General features: G+C 42.0%; 1 protein-coding gene across 2 annotated transcripts in view; it reads right to left on the reverse strand.

Annotated features, from left to right (window-relative positions):
- PHYHIPL (phytanoyl-CoA 2-hydroxylase interacting protein like) overlaps positions 1-20,685 on the reverse strand; it is a 54,406-nt gene that overhangs the window by 21,308 nt on the left and 12,413 nt on the right. Inside the window, exon 1 of one of the 2 annotated variants that reach the window (XM_030275823.4) lies at positions 9,361-9,675. The exons of the other annotated variant lie outside the window; for it this stretch is intronic. Within the exon in view, the coding sequence (XP_030131683.1) occupies positions 9,361-9,466 (106 nt within the window). The 5' untranslated portion in view covers positions 9,467-9,675. Of the gene's footprint in view, positions 1-9,360; positions 9,676-20,685 lie in introns of those variants that run through there. 2 annotated transcript variants of the gene reach the window in all.

The following is a 20,685-nucleotide window of genomic DNA, read 5'->3' on the forward strand; positions in this document are numbered from 1 at the left end:
TGCATATTTATTAAAAGGCTCAGCTGCAGCTCATCAGCTTCCTGTCCTGATGGCATTTGGGACAGATCTCTCCTGTAGGTTAGCTAATGAAAATTGCCTAGTGAAGAGGAGAAAACTCAAAGTGAAGTTTTGATGCAATTAAGTTAAAAGAAACCTACAACAGTTCTAAAAACATCAGATTCAAATCCATGGTCCTCAATAACTCTCAAATTGCTCTTTAAAAAAAGCACATCTCAGTTGGATACTTACAAGAGTTCCCATTACAAATTTTTCTGTAGTCTAATTATGCAGGCTATCAACAGGCATTGGACTGCAACAATGGCACCAATCATGATCATGACAAGACAAAAATTGATTAGCTATAGAGGAATAGCTGCACAACCTTCTACAAACTCACAATGCCAAACAAGTCCTCTTGGGTATGGTACTTAAAAAAGAATTTATATTTAGATTAGTTTTTCATCTTTTGGATTTAGAGCATTTAAAAGCATCTCAAGGAATGCTTTCCAGTTCCCACTCCCTAGTATATGAGCTAATCTAATAAGCATACTGAGATACACTGAAGGATTTCATTTCCCTCTCTGGCTTCCATCTCCAGCACTACATGCTTGCACTAGGGCTGACACCCCCACCAGGCAGCCTAGTGGGCTCCCTGATGGTCTGCTCAAGGAAGCAGCACAGAAACCAGCTGAGCATTATAGAATACACAAAAATAGAAAAAGAGAATCACTATACATGGAGATTGTGGTTCTGTCTTTCTTGCACTTTTCCAGTTATGAGAAAGCACAAAGTAATAGATATGTTCCTACCATGCAAGTCATGCTGGGCCACCTGGCTACCTGATGTGTCACAAGACCTGAAATTAAACTCTCATGCTCTAGAAAAGCTGCTCTACTCAGATCCCTGGATATCAATTTGATTTAAGAACTCCATGCTACCTACCAACAGTGACAAAGAGAAATACAGAAGTGACGTATCCATTGTATCAGGGTTCCAAAGCATGGCACAGAGCTGTTCACAGACAGAGGAAACAGAATTGTACTGGAGTTTCAGGTGCCTCCATCTATGGGGAAAGAAAGCAACCTCTATACAAGGGCAGAAAAGAGAAAATTACAGTAAATGCCATGAGAAGTCTTACTGCCCAAACCTGTCCTTTCATGAGGAATAAGGTGATAGCCATGTCATTACAGCACAGGTAACACTGCCTAAAATTCCAGTACGTTCCATACAAGAGGGACATAAATTCCCTGTGATCTACTGGAATCAGTCAGCAGCCTGAGGGGATTTTCAGTTCCTGTGATTTGAGATATGTCTTGGAATTACACTAGAAGTGTAAAGGCCAGAAGTTCATTGGAAACACAGCTCTGAAAATCACATGCTTACTACTCAACATCTATATTAAGTTGCTAGCATAAAGTTCATAATGAAAGTGTAAGTGCATAGTATATACATATTGTCATTACATGGAAGATGGGCCTTAGTAGCATTAAAAAAATACAATCTGCTGCACGCCCTGATTTTAATTTTATCCTTTCCTTTATATAAACCCACATATAATTTTCCTTTACATAAGTTGCAGTAAAAAAAACAACAACACAGCATGAGTCACTCCACAGATACTTGTACACTAGAACTTACAGCTGGCCAAGACTGAAAGAGCCTTTTAACATCTTTTTATCCTGCTTATTTTGAAGTCCAAATGTTTTCAACTATGAGTACACATAGAAGTGAACTGTAAAAAACCCTCAGAATAATCTTTTTAAAATGTTATTTCTAGCCAGAAGTTAAATGTAGATTATAAAAACAGGTTAAATATACAAACAAGTATATAAATCTATCTTATAAAAAAGACATATTAAATCCAGACAAACTACAACCTATAGAGAAAAACTCCAAATGAGATCCTATCTGTAAGTAATAAGATACATACTAAAGACCAGGAAAATACAGCACTTGTAAGATCTTAATCATGCCATATTATGAATGCTAATTGGTTTTTACACCAAGTCTTACTGAAACCAATGAAACAGTCCAGGAAAGAAATGTATGGGATGCTTCAGATCATTGCAAACCAAAGAATTCTCCTAACAAGAGTGCTTGGATATACAAAACTTAATACAGCAATTCCTTCAACTGCTTCTCCTAGAGCTGCCAGCTGGGAATGTCTTTCTCCAATACCAAAGAAATAAACTCCAGACTCCACTCCACTTGAAACTAAGAGTGCAACCCTGATAATTCTTTCTGTCACTCTGCAGGAATGAAAAAGCAACACCAAACTAGTTTTAAGGCTTCCCATTCTTGGCAGCTGCTACACCTGTCAAGACTCAAAGGAGCACTTGTTAGGTTATGAAAACAGTACAGCTAATCATTGCTTTTGGAAACATCCATGCAAAACACCTTGTTCATTCAAGCAGAAATAAAACAAGAACACTCTGAGAACAATAAAACTGACTAATGATTCAACTACAAACACCACTGTGAAAACTGATTTAGTTACAAATGCTACAATGAATTCTAAGCAAATCTTCTGTGCTGAAGGAAAACATTTAAAGGTCAAATAAAGAATGTTCCATTGTGAAACAAACCTGAGTGAAGGAATCACACAAAGTGATCCTGGAGCAGAGTTTTCTTTAGTTCCATACTTAGTTCTTACTTACCGATCTAACTCAAACTCGTGACTCTCTGCTCTGAGCCACAGCTGGATCCCATCGGTCATTGAACCCAAACAACCTTCACCAGAATCCAATCTAGCAATCACTGCAGGTAAATGATCTCCATACCACATTCCACATGGGGGAAAAAAAGGAGCAGAGATAAAGATTATTTTCTCTTCTCTCTGTACTTTTCCTGAGAGACAGAATTATGTCTCTCTGTCCACAGAATGTGCATGTCACAGAGGGGTTAAAATTTCTCTCCCCTAAATGATTCCTCCTGCCATTATACTCACTGAGAGCTACTGATCTGCAGGGCTGGCAGAGGTGAGACTGACATATGGAAAAACAAGGAACTCATGTGTCCACTGGGCTACCCTAGAGCCTGTGGCTGGTTCCAGGCTTTGTGTCTTTGTGAATGATCTAAAGAGAGATCACATTTTTGTGCAGAGAACATTAAACAGAAGGAGCTGCAAGCACAAGATGGCCTACAAGCATAGGTAAGAAGTGCTACAGTGGATTCTGTTACAGAATAAATAAAAGAATGCATTTGGGATCTCTAATCTGAAACAAACACACAGAAGAAGGAACATACACAGGAGACAATAACTAAAAAGCTTTACTATAAAATTGACTAGAAATTAGCTACAAGAGCTATATTATATGTTTGAGTTTCAACCCAGCAATATCAGCACTGGGAAAGAACAATGATTCTGTAGGTGAATCTAGTATAATTATACATCAAGCATTTCAGTAGCTTTATAAAGGATCTCGTGGAGTTGCAGTAAAGAAATATTGAATGAAAAGGAGAAGAAATGGAATGGCAGGCAAAACATAAATAGCTAATAATGTACAAATTGGTCATTGCCAAACAAAATAGCTCATAATCAATTATATAGGTTCGGGCACCATAAAGCTCTAAAAGATGAGAAAGAAGAAGGAAGGATAATAACCTTAAAAATTCATGAATATAAAGGAAGAATTTGGATTACTACATTTCTTGACACCAGGATGTTGAATAGACAGTTTCCAGCAAATCATTACTAATTATTGACATCATTACTTATTATATAAACCAAGACAGGAAGTGGAAGACATAGGCAAATCCTTAGTTTTCTTCTCTTCCATAACGCTAAAGATCATTCATGAAGACTTGTTGCTTGGCTCCATTTAGTATTTTTCTCTTCTAACAATGAGGAATATGTGAAATCAGTCTCTGGCAAGAATTTAAAGCTAAAATATAAATTAGTATTTTTCTTTGCAGCAAGAGAGCTTTTGAAGTTATGCATTAGATTTTAAAAAAATTCAAAATAAAACCCCACAATGTTCAAGTTCAGCCAGGTTAGACATAATTTTATAGAAGAGATATATTTCTTAGTTGGCCATTCCACCACTCAAACCCTAGAAATGTGATACAGTTTGAAATTTGAAGAGAGTGAATTTAAATCTCAAATTTGCAGCCAGGGAGAGAAAAAAACCAACAATAAGCATAACTCTAAATTTTGTGTCCTATCAAAATATCACAAATACAAGCACTTCTCTATCATACTGGATACAGAAAATATGAACTATGCTCAGAAGTGTCATGGTTTTTTAAAAAAACCAAACTATTTCATAACAAAGATTCAGGACACTAAGAATTACTGTGAAATTTGGATCTCTCAGTTGTCCCTCATGTGGGAATCTACCTAGATATTTGTTTTTTTCCCCATATCTCAGACAAATATGATGACATTTCAGAAATAGCAGTGATACTGCTCCATAACGGGGTATTTGAAAATTGCATCCACAGATTGGATGATGCCACTTTATCCCTTCTGTTTGAAAGGTGAATGTGTACACAATATGGCAATATAAACCACAATTAATGAACTCCAGAAAAATACTTCTGAATCCTCCAATAAATCCAGCTTGGTAATAAACTCCTGAAATAAATCAGAAAACATGAGACATGCTCAAATAACACGAGGAGCCAAAGATGCAAGCTGTTTACATAAACCAGAAATGACAGCTTATATGATGTAATGTTTTTATACAAGCCTGGGAGACTAAACAGTTGTGATGGTGCCAAGTTTTTGGAAGGTGATGAAATTGATCAAAACTGGCCAAGACACCAGTTCCAGCTCTGATCCTGATGCCTAAATACTATCTTCAAATATATGAAGGCAGAAAAAAATTGTAAAAGCACATTAGTGAGATTGTATAGTTCAAGCCATCAATGGTTAGAAAATAACAGAATGAGGCATACTTGAATAACCTTACATTGGACACTTTGTTTAGATTATGATATAGCCTTTAACTGCATGATTATGTACTAATTTTTCCACATAAATTCTGATTCATACAGCATGCATAATGAATAGTGCGTACATAATGAACTATTTTTCTTGTAACAGCTAGTTCCTTTTGTTCAGTGCGTAGTCCCAGGACTTATTTGCTACACATTATTAATATTCTTCTCTGAAGAAAAACTTATGAATTTCATCATGGGTTTTTCCATGCACCTCATGGGTTTTCCAGGCTACTACAGCGTCTGATTAACAAACATTCATTAGTTTATTTTGAAAACATTGCTGTGAGGGGAGGAAGCCGTATGCTTCCATTTTACACATGGAAAACTGAGGCACAGGAAAATTACTTAATGTGCTTGATGTTCTCTTCAAAGCCTTTCTTCTAAAGTGCTACTCTCACAGAAGTGAGCAGCAGCCATTGAGTACTCCATGGTAGCCTTCTCTGCTGGCAAATGAACAAGGAGAATTTGTCCTCTTGGGGTCGTGTGTGGCTTTGGAAGATGTCATGCACTGATGCACATTACCACTTCTCTGGCAGTCACACCAAAGCACGGCCTCCTCTGCCCTGCTCCTTGAACTTGTTCAGTCCCTCTTTCTTCTTCTTCTCCAGCCACACTTCAAAAGTCCTGTTCTTCATTCCTAAGGCTGTCCTTTCAATCCCAGTCTCTCTGCTCAGCAAGTCCTGAGCCCTGTGGTCCAAACTGCCCAGTAACCCCTGTCTTGTACGTCCTCATTTTTCAAATTAATCTGGGTGAACATGCCCTCACTTTTTTCCCCCCCCACCTTTCCTTCCCTGGTCATGCTGCCTGAACTTAGATTGCCTTCCTTGCTCCTTTATCTTCTTTTCCCATTCTGGGTTATTTTGTCCAATTCCCATTTAACCTAAATCCCCATCTTGCAAGTCTTTCCTGTTCTTCTGACCAGCCACTGCCTCTAGTCTGTTACCATCTCCAGGGCCAGTTTTCTTGCCTGACTCCCTTGTCTGTGTGCCCCAAGTTTGTTTCTGTGCTCCTCTCCTTTCTGCATTTTGCCAGGTGTCATTTTGATAGGTGTCTTCTGCTTTCCCTCTGTCTATGCCATCGAAGGTCAGGGGAGCTCTCGCCCAGTGGGACCCACAGCCACAGTGCATCATCTGGAGGGGGAGCACAGCACAGCCACAGAGGAGCCTTGGGAAATTCAGCTGCTGACATCCAAGACTGTTCTACCAAGCCTGTGAAAAGCTTGGTTTTCCCCAAAACTTACGGTTTTCTGACATCAGCTATATTTCCATAGCATTGGCATGCTCAGGACACAAAAGACATCCATTTATCTACTCAAGGTTTAATCCCCAGGTAAGGCTAATACAAATTTTATAAAAAGGTCACCAGAATGTTCAGTGCTGATTAAACATTCATTCCTGGTCTAAGTTTACAGAAGTATCTCTACAATGTTCAAATATAGCAAAGAAAAAAAACAAATTCTGCACTTTTTCCTGTACACAGAGTGAGTTCAAGAGAGTTCTGAGGAGCTACACGTTAGACTGCACATCAGACTGAGCTGTGCTGTTAGACCTATGGAAAAGAACAAGAGCAAATAATGCAAGATGCCTTTGAAGATAATAGCTCGTAACTAGCTTTATAATGTTGCATTCACTTTGAAACAAATCTTATCAGGAGTTTTTATCTTAAAAAAATCCAAAGTGCATACATTTCTTAACTCTTATTTAATATTTTTAAGTTTTTAAATTGCTTTGATTCATTAAGAGAGATAACAATGCCTGCAAAAACAACACTGAAAGAAACCAGGAAAAAATCCAGAAAAAGATAAACTGCCATGATATTATTAGTTGCTTACTCCAATTTCTAGATCTGTGGCTCCTGTATATACCTTCACAGAAGGTATAACCCAATTTGCTGAATATAAAACATCTCAATATTAATCCTCTCCTCTTAGAAAACATGAAAAATATTTTGCTATCGACATAAATTTTCCATTACTGCTTATGTTTCTACTGCAGCAGTGCTTGCAATTCCAACTAAGTGCATTGCAGAATTTGTCATAGTTGGATGTATAATGTTATAGTTTCACTGGCTGTCTTTACAGTTACTACAGCTTAAACGCCAAGGACATTTTCAGAATATGAAAATCTAACATAATTATAATTTACTATGTATAATACATTGCAATTTATCACAAGACTTTGTTGAACCTCAGTGATGCCAATCACCTTAAGAACATCACCCTTTTCAACAAAAATACCCTAATATAAATTGCAAGTCTTTATAACACAAATGTACCCATGTACACACTCAGGGATCTAAATGTATGGCGTGTACATTTGTATGCTTATCTCAAAGATGAAAGCCTTAACCTTTGCCTCCTTGTTTTGTGTTTCCATTAAAACAAGCTGTTTGATGCATAAGTGCCACCTGTAGGAAATATCAGAGTATGCTCAAGAGCAGCCCTGTGCCAGCTGAGGCACTGAGTTGTCTCCCTGCCATCCCCAATACAGGCAGCTCCTTTGGAAATTCAGCCATGTATTGAGGAACAGCCCTGCATGATGGCAGCTTGCTTGATGAAGGTTAGTTTGTAAAGCCACATCTACAGGAAAGTTGTTGTTTTCCAGGGAAGTCTAACCAAAAAGTAACTGAAACAAAAATACTACATTTTGCCATTTGCTTGTCTGTATGACATTTATCCACAGGAATCAAGCAGCCCTTTTCTATCGTATGTTGATCCAAATAGAGCTTGTCATGATTAACATGGACCACTTCACTGCAATTACTTAGGGTACATGGATATCAAAGATTGCATAATTTATCTATTTTAATTATATCTACTATTAAAAATAATATCAATATGTGAAAAAGTGTTTTAACAAAAAACCGGTGTAATCTCCACCACTAAAAACATAGTTCAGTTTACTGTGGCAGTAAGGCATGAACGGATGGAAGTGCATATATATTAATTCCAACAGGAAAAAAAAAAATCAAAGAATTTCTAATGTAGCTATAAAAATAATACTGATTAAAAAACTGATGAAATAATAACTGATAATTCCAATGGCTTATCATATTTTTAATATTACAAGAAAAATAAAGAGCTTACAAAAATGCAGGTTCTTAAATGTTAGAGTCTGCCTAGGTCAAAAAAAAAAAGTGAAGTATTTAATCCCTATTTATACAAAATAACAGAGAAAACTGGCCTGACTCCCTCTATAGCCATCAGCTTTAACAGTTATGCTCCAAAAATACACTCACCGTAAGGAAATAGTTTCATTAATGCAATTGTACCAATCACTGATACAGTATCTCCATTCCTTGGTACATTTATAGGTAACACAAATTCCACACCCAAAGCACATTTTGTATCCAAGAATGAGTAGTGATTTTTAAGAATTCGATGTGAAACGACAAGATAGAAATTATCTGGCACATGAGAACAAACGATATGCCACTGTACGAAAAAAATACTAGTTCATTGTTTGACAGCCAGTGAGTGTGTTTAGTTTTGCCAGTCACAGCTGGGTACAAACGACATGTCTCTCTTCTCCCCCAGTCAGCCGTCAGCGTCGCTTCGAGCACGTACACTTGTTTTGGCTGTCCCTCGTCACCACCTGACATTTATCTGCTTGCTTCAACACAGGCAACCTTTAATACCCGCACCTGCTGCTGTGAACCCAAACTTCACCTGCGTGCGGGGAGCAGACGTGCGGACGGACTGGCAGCCGCCGTCCCCGGGGCACTGCGGTCTCCCGCGGCGGTGCGGGCGCCGGGCCCGGCGGGAGCGCGGCTCGGAGCGCCGGGCCCGGCGGCGCGGTGCTGTCCGCGGTGCTGAACCGCCTCCCTCCCGCTCTCCCCCCGTGCCCCATCTTGCGAGCACCACGCTCGGTCAGCTCGCCGCCTCACGGCTCTCACGAGGGACCGGCAACAAGTCTGGCCGCCTGCCCACGCCAGCCGGCACATCCGCCCGTCTACCTGAAGCACGGGAATTGCCCTGTAATACAAAGGACTTTGGAGACCGCGGGCAACGAAACCCCACCAGGGCCGCTACCCTATCCCCAGCTCCGGACTCTCCGCAGCTCGGGCTCTGGCTCCCGTTGCTGCCTCTCCCAGAACAAGCCCCAGCGTCCATTCCTGGCAGGGGCAGGGTTGTGCATCAGGCTTGCCCGAGGTAATCGCACCGCAACGCCAGGCACGGCTTAGGGAGCGGCGGTTTTCCCTCCCTTCCCTCCAGCAAGGTGCAAGCTTCTCTCCTTCTTTTGTTCTCAATGGCAGGAGGGTGGCGGCAGCAGCGGGAGGGGTGGCGAACACTTGCACCTACAAATTCATGGGGGATAACAAAGGACCATACGACGCTCGGATTAATTTGCATTAGCATCCATGAGGGCAGCAGCATCTTACGTCTGCAGGGATTAGCCGCGCCGAGCCCGGGCTTACCGTCCCTATCGCAGAGCTGAATCGCCTCCAGGCTGAGGTTCTTGATCACCTCCTCGCAGGGGCTCGTGGGGCTGCTCATGGTGTGCGCCAGGCGCGGAGCCTCCATCGCGCCCCTCGCCGCTGCCTGCTGTGGCTTGGCCGGGGGCTGGGGCTGGGGCTGGCCGGCTCCGGTGCAGAGCCGCGCGGCAGCGCTTCCCGGCGCCGCCCGGCTCGGCTGCGAGCGCTCGGCGGAGGAGGCGGGCGAGCAGCGGATTTGTCACCGCAGCGAGCCGGGGAGGGGGCAGCAGCGAGGCGGGCGGCCGGCGCGCCCCGGGATCCGCGTTTAAAGGGGCCGCGGCCGCCGCCTCGCAAGCGGGTCCCTTCCCCCTCCGCTCCTTATGTAACGGCAGCCGCGCTCCCACGGGAACCTCCCGGGCAGTTCGAGCCCTCCGGGTCGGGCCCTGCGAACGGCCGGTCCGCGTTCCAGCCGGCCTGCCTCGAGCTCAGCTGCCCGCTGCCGCGGCGAGGTTTGTCTCGAGGTTATTCCATAACCCGACAGAGTCCCCAAGGCAAAGCCATCCCCAAGCCACAGTTAGCGACTTCCTGTTCCCTGAGCACACAGCCCACCACGACCGCTGTGTGCTAATCACACCCAACTGGAAGGGCTCTGCTGGCCACTCTGATCCTTCCTAATTATGCAAGAATTTGCAGAAAGAAACATTAGCCAGTTTAAGATTGATAAACCTAGAAAAGCTGGCAGAAGGTTATTGATTGCAAGAGAGGGTATGGGAATTTCTGATAGCCATTTCTGGCTATCTGCACTGCACACTTAACACCTGCTCTTTTTGTGGGAAGGAGAAATAATCCACATGGTAGTGGTGCCATTCATATCAAGCTTTTTTGAAAAGTACTTCTTTATCAGTTCCCAGCTTCAGGAACAAGAACAGGGCCAGAAAAGGAGAATTTAAAAAAAAGTAATAGGATAAGAAATTAAACTTTTGTAGCACTGTACCATCATCAGGTGTGACAGCTCAGCCCCCTGCCCACCACAGGGCTGCAGGCTGGACAAAGGAGCAGCCTCTGGGCCTCGGGCTGCAGGAGTGCACTGCTCTCTCCAGGGCACGGACTGACTTTGGATCAAGCTCAGCATGCTGGGATGGGACCACTGGTTTCTAGACAAAGTGGTTTGAGCCCATTTCCTACCACACACTACAACAAGCATTCCTGGCACAGGTTTGTTGTTTCACCGAAATAAAATTGACACTGTTTAGCCATTGATCATGAGACATCCACACTGGTTGCTTTGAGAAACAGCAGTTCATTGCATGCAGGCTCCCATCAAGACTGAGGCTGTGATGTTTCTTGGTCAGTATTGCATGAAAGGAAGTCCAGAGAGTCTCTAAAGCTCCCATTTCTCTTCCTGCAGTCCCAAGACCCCCCCAGTGTCCTCCCTCACTGATCTGGCACAGTAGCAAACCCCATGCACAGCTAGATGTCTATCATTCCACTAACACTGGACTTTGGGATCCTTCCATTCTTTATGATGGTTTCCAGGGACGCTAACCTCAGAAAATGAACTCTGGTGTTGCCTTTCATGAACCCACGGCCAAGTGCTGAAGCCTAGAAAGGAGGAATAGGTTTTAGGTGCTTGGATTCATCTGACACCTTCAAAAATCTGTAGTACATCCTGGGGAGAAAGAGCAATGCTGAGCACCCTTCTGGGACTGTGTGCTCTTTACACACACATCCCCCCCTGCCATTCTTTCTTGTTAATTTTTTTTTCCTCTCTTCTCTTTATTTCTCTGATGTTTTTCATCATGATGGAAAACGTGTGCAGAGGGGTCAGGCAGAGGAGAAATGGAATGAGTGGGAAGGGAACCTAAAGGAAGAGAAAATGAAAAGGAAGTAATAACAGGAAGGGAGAGTGTGAGTCAATGGGGAGGTGGGAAGGGAGAGGAATATATGAATGAATGCACAGACAGAATGAGGACAAATATAGAATCAGAAAGGGAAGAAATTAAAGTGGGTGAGACTGCATTCATCAGGTTTTAATTTTGTCTCTGACAAGCATTAATTCTCTGAGCTGAATCAAAACCTTTCTCCTTGATATTGCAACTGTTCTTAGCACACAGGCATCTCCTACGTAAGGCTGGAAAATTTCTTTCCCTGAAGATGGTGTATTTAGTCTCTCAGCCTTATGTTCCACATCCATTCCCTTCCACAATGTGGCAGACACTTCAGCAGCTCACACAATCTTGTTACTTCTTTGCTATAACATTATATAAAGTCCATTTGAAACAGACACTGTTCTTGAATACTGAGAGAATTCCCAATTTATTCTCTCTGCCTCTATTTTGTACACCTTTCTCTCCTCTACTTCTTATTCTATGCAGCTAAAATAAGGTTTTTAAGAACAGATGGATTTTGCATAGCTCTTTGAAAGCAGACAGCTTTGAGGGTGTTCCCATTCCTCAAAGGCCTCTCATTTCTCAGCTACCTTGTAGCAATAACCCCTGTCTGAGCTCTATCTATTTCTTTCTCCACACCATTACAATTTTTTAAAGAAAAGATTGATTAACTATTCAAATACCAGCAGACTTCAGTGTAAGTGTAGAGCAGAGAAACCTTTTACATAGCTCTGCTTTTCTAAAGCTAGACCTGCCTGAGACAGTATTTTGCAGAGTCACACTTCAGGCTGCGTGCTTCCTTCAGCCTATCACCACTCCCATCACCTGGGCAAGGGATCAACATTTTTTTAAAGCTCAAATACCTCCCAAATATGACTCCATGCAATCACTTGGCAATGAATTTAATCCTAGGTATTTCAGTCCCAGAGCACACAATGCTCTCATGGTGTTTTTTTCACCTGGGAGAACTATACTCTGCTTGTCTTAACAAGGAATATCATTGTCTGAGGCACAAGTTAGGTTTGTGCTAAAGGATGACAGTCTCAGCATATAATCAGAAAGTTTATTCTGTGACAGATTATCCCTGACAGTGTTTAGCAGAAAATGCCACATATCACAAATATGGGTCAACATTATGTAATGGAAAGTCTGCCAATGGCAGCACATTAGAGACAGCAGAGGGTCATGTGCTTAGAACTGCAAAAGCTTGCAAAGAATTTAGCACAACAGCAACCTCTCAGACTTCCAACCTTTAGATAAACAGAATCTTACCAACTTCTGTAATTCAACAACATGTCTGTTATTACAGTAACCTCACACAAGGAGAGCGAAGCAGCATTTTCTAGCGTGAGGCACACACCTGGAAATGTGAGCTGTGACACACAGCTCTTGCCTGGCGAGGTTCAACAATCTCAGCTCTCCTGCCTCAGCCTGGCATTCACAGTGCCCCAGGTAGGTCAGCAAGATCTTGCTGCAGGGCTACCACTCTACAGCAGAAAGGCAGAGAGGCTGCCAGCCAGTTGGAGAGGTGTGTGGCTTCTTTCCTAAAAGGCACAACCTCATTCATACAATAAAAGAAAGGGGAAAAGGGGTTCCCGTGTGTTCCTTTCGTGCTCCCTTCACATGATTACGAAGTTCAGCCCTACCTGTGCTGCACTCTGTTTTGGGAAAACTGCTGAGCATTAGCAGCAGAGCACAGCACAGAGCTGGGCAACCCCATTCTCACTATTTGAAAACTCTTTTGTATTTCATTGTAGCAGGTTTTTATCTGCAAGTTATAAAATAAACCCACTTTCTCAGACCTCAGCAAGACTCAGAGTTCCAGCTCTGCCTTCCCACTTGGGAATAAAAAATTACTTGTGTTATTGCTCAGTGGACTGTGCAAGCAGAAGGCAAAAAGGCTACAGACATGGTATTCAGGAAAGAAAAAACAGGGAGGAATTAAAGACAGCATTTTGGGATTTTTTTTCCTACTATTAATATGTCATTTTTGAGGAAAAGAACAAAATATTAAAGGACAGATAAAAATAAGGATGAAAATCAGTACTGAGGGTCAGTCCTAAAAGCTGCACTGACTAAACTTAGCAGCTAATCCCTGAAGTTTCATGGAAATACATTCTTTGCAATTTTGCAGTCATTCTTTGTCTTTAATGGACATGTCAACTGTTTCGAGCATGCAAAGGTACACGCTTGAAAAAAGATTGTGTTCAAAATATTATTGAAGCACCATAGAACTGAAGTAAAATCCACAGACTAGTGACAGAAAGACAAAAAACCCACCCCAAAACTGAAGACCCTAAATGAAAGCCACGACTCTGTAGAATTAATGTGTGGTGTGACACCTCATCCTACTGAGACTGACATTGATGTATGACAATTTAGAGCACTGGGTACAGTATCTAACCAGGAACCTCTAGGTTTTTTCTCAGATAACAAAGCAAGAACCTCCTCAAGTGCTCAAACAATGAGGATGATGGCAGAGGTCCCTTTTATACTCTAGGAAAATCCAAGGCAGAGCAGCAGTGCTTATTCTTGGCTCTAGAGCGAGTCTCTCTCCCTCTTTCTGCAAAGGTAGCACCCATGGCCAGGCACCCTGACCCAAATCCAGCAGTGAGGCTCCAGATCTCCTGGAAATGTCTCTGCCTGCTGTTTTCTGCTTCAGCATTGTTTGAGATGTTGGGAAGCCTCACTACTTCTAGGAACTCTCCGGTGAGGTGCATGCAGTGGCTCATACATCTCAAAGTGTCTTTTCCCTGTTCAGAAGGCTTCATTGCAGCAACTGAATTCAGTTTATGCATTCAGACTTCTCTTGCAAGGCCCTAAAGCATACTTTGAAACATCAAAGATACAATTCCAAGGCAATCTTGTGATTTCTGGTTCCAGGGAACCTACTCATGAATCTGGAAAAATGGCTTCAGTGTAGGCAAAACTAGTCTACAACTTGCATAACAAGACAATCAGTCCATGAAAAAGACAACCAAGGGCATATAAAATAGAAATTCACTAAAGCACAAGTGGTACAAATGGGATAGCCAGAGTCTGAATCTGCCAAGTCTCCCAATACAGTAGTTAGAAGGTGCAGTTAACAGCAATAGCTTCAGAGCAAACAAAAGGACATGGTCTTCCTGCAATGAAGGTTACTGTTTTAAGACTAAAGGACAGTGCCAGTGCTAGAAAGTTTTGTTCATTCAAGAGAAGGCTGGAAAAGTTCATGCAAAAGGAATTGTTTAGAGTTACTAAAACCACAAGTGACTGAGCTGAGAGTGACTGACCCGTAAAAAAACTAATAGAGTCCAGGGAAGAGTTACTGAAGACTGATATGTGTGCCTGTCATGCCCTTCATCTTCTGCAAATACCCTTTTTCAGCTACTGCTAAAGGGACTGTACAATCCTGCCTAAGTCCTTGGTCTGACCCAGGACAATCACAGAAATGCCCTGATATCCAAACCTTCATTCCTCACCACCCACTACTGCCACAGCATCCCCATTCATAAGGAAAACTTCAGCGTATGGAGCCCTCTGATGGTACCGGTTGGGTGTGCAAATCTCAACCTAATCTAAGCAATATAAACAATTTAAAGGGAATATTCCTTTTAGAACAAGAAAGATATCAACCAAATTATCATTTTATTAATGCTATTGATGGTGCTGCTTTCTGAATTTCAGTTTTCTGATTATACAGTCTGAATAAACATCTAAGAAAGACAAATTCTTTCATATGCAAAAAAAGTATTTGTAGTTCATAAAATTTATTTGTTCCTTAATGGGCAAAAGGTGCTGTTAATGCTTAGCATTATAACTTATTAATTTAATTTTAAGTTTAGCCTCCCTTTATGAGATCCAGAGTAACCTTAGAGAACAATCTGAACCTCTCTCCTCTGTGCTGTAAATCAGTCTTCCAACTTTTGTAACCACTTTCACATTTAATTAGAGCCTTATCCTCCAGATATTGGACCATATCTTGACCTTTAAAGGATACTATTGTCTGCTTATCCTTGACAATTCTGACTGCTATTCAGATTTAGTTTCTGTCTACAGTTCAGTGGCCAGTTTTGATACCTTTAAGTGAATTTTAGCCCCAGCTGATTAGTTTCAGTAATTTCCTTAAGATATTATGTGGCACAGCATCAAATGTCTTTATAAAGTCTTGATGCTGTTCTGTCCTCTGTTAATCTTCTGGCTCCATCATAAAAGATGTGGAGGATAAACATTCCAGTTGGCTTGGCTTGGTTTGCTGCAGTACACCTGGGCTGTATCAGGGTCTCATTACACTGTTCACCTCCATGTAAATATATTGCCCCCTTCAGCTTCACTATTTATAGTATTTGTTTCCATTTGGAGCCATGCCCATAGGACAATAGTTTCCATAGTTAGTCTTAATTCAGTTTTTAAAGACTTCTGGCACGCTGACACTTTATTAGTCTCCTGATACTTCCTCAATTCTCTGTGGGTTTTTTTAGCAACTAGCTGTTCCATCAGTTCTTTAAATATCTAAAGAGACACCTCAGATGCATTCGTTCAAGTGATGATATTTTATTATGCATTTCTTAGTTACTTTTCCCCAGCAGTTCATAATTACATCAATGATTTCTTAAGCAAGCCATTATTTAAAGTTTAATCTCCTTCCTAATAAGCTTCATGGCAAAAGTCCAATTAGTCTTAGGGAGAATAAGAACTGGTCTCAAAATTTATCTCCTTATTACAAATTAATTACAATTAATATTTTCTTGGTCAAGTAATTTTGTGTTATTGTGCCTTCAAGACTTATAACACAGTCTTTTTCTATTATTTTTAACCTCTTGGCAGCTGTTTCAGTGTATCCTCATGCTGTCCCTGTTTCTCTCCTGTGTACTAAACTCGGAATATAAAACCCTGTTTTGGTGACCCTCCAGTTTTCTGTTTCTACCACAGTTCATATTTTAGTTTTACTTGTTTAAGTAGCCCACAGTGACCCATTCTCTTTTCAGTGTTTCCCATTTTCATTGGAACAAGACACATTTCTGCTGGCTTTTCGTTACAGTATCCTCTCCTGTTCCTCCTACTGCCTACAAAGCCTTTTCTGAAACTCTCTCAATTGATCCTGTGAATGAGATTTTCCTCATAATACTACACCCTTTCACTGGATAACCAAAACTCTTCAGATAGCCAAGAAGAATGTACATTAATAAAGATAATGAAGAAAGTCTAAGTGATTAGTTCCTCAGTGTCATCTACTGATCTCATTTTCTTATAACCATAGAGTTTTTTGTTATAAAACATTTTGCATAAACACAGAAGATGGGATCTAGGTTGATGTCACTGGTTTTGTACCATCACCATCTCCTGTGACTGAGGTGATATGGCAACACAGGAAAGGCACCATTGCCTCATCCCCTACTGCTACCACGAACAGTCAGTTAACCACTAAGGAAACACCAGGAAGATTGTGTTAAGTCAGTGAGACTAGGAACACCAAGGCATTCTCTCTCCTTAGCTCAGAGATGGAGTAGTGAAACTAATCTTAATAAGTTTTGCACTGACCCAGCCTGGATGCCAGGTGCCCACCAAAGCTGCTCTGTCACTGCCCTCCTCAGCTGGGCAGGGGAGAGAAAATATACAGAAAAGCTTGTGGCTTGATATAAGAGCAGGGAGAGATCACTCAGCAGTGTCTGTCATGGGCAAAATGGAATTGACTTATAGAAATTAGTTGAATTTACTACCAACAAAAGTCAGAGTGATACAATGAGAAGTAACACAAATCTTTAAAACATCTTCCCCCACCCCCCTCATCCTCATTATTGGGCTGTACCTCCTCCCCAGTCAGTGGTGTAGTGAGACTGGGAACGGGGCTTATGGGCAGCTCATCACAGATTGCTTCTGCTGCTGCTCAGGGAGAAGAGTCCTTCTCCTGCTCCAGCATGGGGTCCCTGTCACAGGAGACACAGATTTCTCCAGTGTGAGTCTTTCCCATGGGATACAGTTCTCTATGAACTGCTCCAGAGTGGGTACCTTCCCCTTCAGTCCCTCAGGAACAGTCTGCTCCAGCATGGGTCCCCCACAGGGTCACAGTCCCTGTCAACAAACCTGCTCCAGCGTGGGCTCCTCTCTCCACAGGTCTGCAAGTCCCTCCCAGGAACCTGCTCCAGCCTGGGCTTGCCACAGATTCAGAGTTCTTTAGGGCATCTCGCTGCTCTGGCATGGGTCTCCATGGGCTGCAGGTTGGTCTCTGCTTCCTGGGGATTTTGATGAGCTGCTGGGGGACAATCTGCCTTGCCATGGTCTGGTCTGCACCATGAGCTGTAGGCAAATCTGCTCTGGTGCCTGGAGCACCTCCTGACCCTCCTCCTGCACTGACGTTGGTGTCTGCAGAGTTTATCTCACATATTCTCAGTCCTCCCTTCCCTGGCTGCAATTTTTTTTTGCACAATCATTTTCTTTTTTTCCTTCTTAAATATGTTATCACAGATACATTACTGCACTTTCTGATTGGCCTGGCCTTGGCCAGTAGTGGGTCTGTGTTGGAGTTGGCTGACTTTGGCTCTGTTGGACATGGAGGAAGCTTCCAGCAGCTGCTCCCTTAAGCCACTCCTGTCCCCTCCCTGCTACCAGAACTTTGCTACACAGACCCAGTGCAATATGTGATCCACATATGTCACAAAATTTCACAAGAAATAATTTCATATTAAAAACAGCAATGAAGAGCTATATTTTCCATGGGTTTGCTCTGGTAGGAATGCATGTCCACTTTTAGCGCCCATATACAGGCAGATTAGATAAAGAAAGTAGAGTAAAGAAATAAACAACAAAATGAGCAATTTTTCTGTAGCACTGTTTCTTTAACAACACCCACAGGCATTTTAATTAAACCATGTTCTGGTCTGAATTATGTCCTACTGCTGTTACTTGTGTTCTGAATATATGTCAGCCCTGCAGTATGTTATTTATTGGTAGTGTAGCAATCCTTACAGATTTCCAGGTGCTGCACATACACAGTGCCCTGGAGTGTTTAAAGTCAGCTGAGGAGTTGTAGCATTCTGTGAGCCTTGAAAATCCTAGAACTGACTCAAAATCTGTTAGTGACTGATTCACTGCTCCTGCTTCTTAAACCAGGCTGCACAGGAGGATAGCTGCAAAAGCCATCTTTAGCCTAAGGAGTTTATTTGCCTTAGGATCTTTCTGCAGTCAGTGGAGAGTAGAAAAATCCTCATCTGTGTCTCAAAGGGAGTTAGTTCATTGTAGGTGCTCGGAACTGCTCCAGAGGAAATGCTTCCTCTTAATTCTTCAGGAAGCAGGGGGAGAAAAACCTTCTGAGGCTAAATTTAGTCTTTGTGAATGCCCTCTAAATTGTTCCTGTGTGTGTTTGCAAGAGCCATCTTTGATAACCTGCACTATATTTTAGAGTGAGAAATGAGAACAGCAAACAAGTTTGGCAAAACTCTCTCTGCAGGGCTAACACGAGCTCCTCAGCTCTTTCTCCAAGGTTCAAGGGGCTTAATCTCCACGTGCTGATAGGGACAGTGCTGCCTGCAAAGCAGAACAAGTGTTCATTTATCCAGGCACAGCTGTTGCCTGATGACAGAGGTCCAACAGTGGCTCCTGTGTGATGGAATGTGGCTCTATGTTCAGACTTGTCCAATCACTGCTTATCTGAGACCTGCTGAACTCACATCAAATGCTCATCATTTGTAAATTCTTTTCCTCTAATTTCCTCTATTTCTTCCATGGTAACTGCTAACCCGATATCTTCCATTAGTTGTTAAAACCAAATTTACTAGGGTTATTTATCTAATTTTTCTTTTTAATACTAGTATTTTTATTCTTGATTATCTCTGTTCTTATTTTATCCATTTTCAATCTAACCTCACCTACTCCCATCTGTCTGAGAGCCAGATTCTGATGAATGTATCTCCACATAAATTCAATTTAGCCATCGACAGTATATTTTTGGGGTGGATCACATGACATCCACCTGGTTATTTCTGGGATGAGGAGGGAAAATGAGGTAGAAAGTAGCAAAATAAATTGCTTTCTGTGTTGATTTTAATTAGTGAAATTAAATTTTACTTGGTTTGCATGGTAAAACTTTTGTTGCTGCAGGGAGAAGCTGCTGAAGTTTCCCCCAGGTCCGATGGAGCCCATGCCAGCCAGCCCCAAGGCAGACCCACCGCTGGCCAAGGCCAAGCCCATCCACATTGGTGGCAGCACCTCAGGGATAACAGATGTAAGAAGAGGGAAAAGACACTGTGCAAGAATGATCAGAAGAGAGGAATGTGTGAGAGAAACAACTCAGCACACACCAAGGTCAGTGGAAAAGGAGAGGGAGGAGGTGCTCCAAGCTCTGGAGCTGGGATTCCACAGCAGCCTGTGGGAAGGACTCATGTTGAATAAGTTCTAGAGGAACTGCCTTCCATGGGACAGATCCCATGCTGGAGCAAGGGAAGAGTGTGAGCAGTCCTCCCTTGAGAAGGAAGGGGTAGCAGAGAAAATGTGTGATGAACTGACCAAACCACAAATTCCCCATCCCCCTGTGGCTCTGGCTGGGAGGAGACAGAGAAAATCAGGAGTGAAGACGGGGAAGAAAGTAGAGGTGGGGGGAAGTTGTTTTAAGAGGTAGTTTTTAATTCCTGTTATCCTACTCTGACTTGATTGGTAATATATTAAGCTAATTTCCCCTAGCTGAGTGCATTTTGCCCATGACAGTAACTGCTGAGTGATCTCTCCCTGCCCTGATTTTGACACACAAGCCTTTCATTACATTTTCTCTCCCTCACCCAGCTGAGAAGGGCAGTGGCAGAGCAGCTTTGGTGGGCACCTGGTACCCAGCCTGGGTCAACCCACCACAAAATTTTCTGATCTCTTGTCCTTAGGAAGCTACTTACAGTAGCTGCCAGTTGACAAGAAAGTGGTCTGTGTGGATTTTATCAATCTTATAACATATTGCCTGCATGCTGTGGAATATTAATTTGTACACATAAGTGACAGTAAAGTTTTCCAATAGCGTATCAATCACAGAAACAGAAGTCAGGGTATGAGGTGGGGCTATACAGTTTTGTACTTTAAATACCAATCTAGATTAGCCCTACTATTTTGTGCAGGCAATATCTAGACTACTGCAATTTAATTTCTTGCGTTTTTAAAATAGTCATTACATTTTTTTAACATATTTTAATGTTGTAGCTCCATCAGATTAATTTAGAGGTTGTACCAGCTTAATTATATACACCCCTACAGCAATATAGCTACAGTTCACAAAAACTAAGGACAACTTTCCCCCTTAATTTCTGTGTACCACCAAACGACTCTTGCCAGGAATGAATTAGACCTGGTATTAAGGCAGTACTGAACCCTGTATGTGTTTTCAGAGGAGAGACAAATGTTCACGTATATTAATATCTCAATAAACATGTGCTTGCATTCATAAAATTTATCAAGTAAAGCTATTCAAAAAAGAAAGATATGA

Source organism: Taeniopygia guttata, chromosome 6, assembly GCF_048771995.1.
Source record: "Taeniopygia guttata chromosome 6, bTaeGut7.mat, whole genome shotgun sequence".
NCBI lineage: Eukaryota > Metazoa > Chordata > Aves > Passeriformes > Estrildidae > Taeniopygia > Taeniopygia guttata.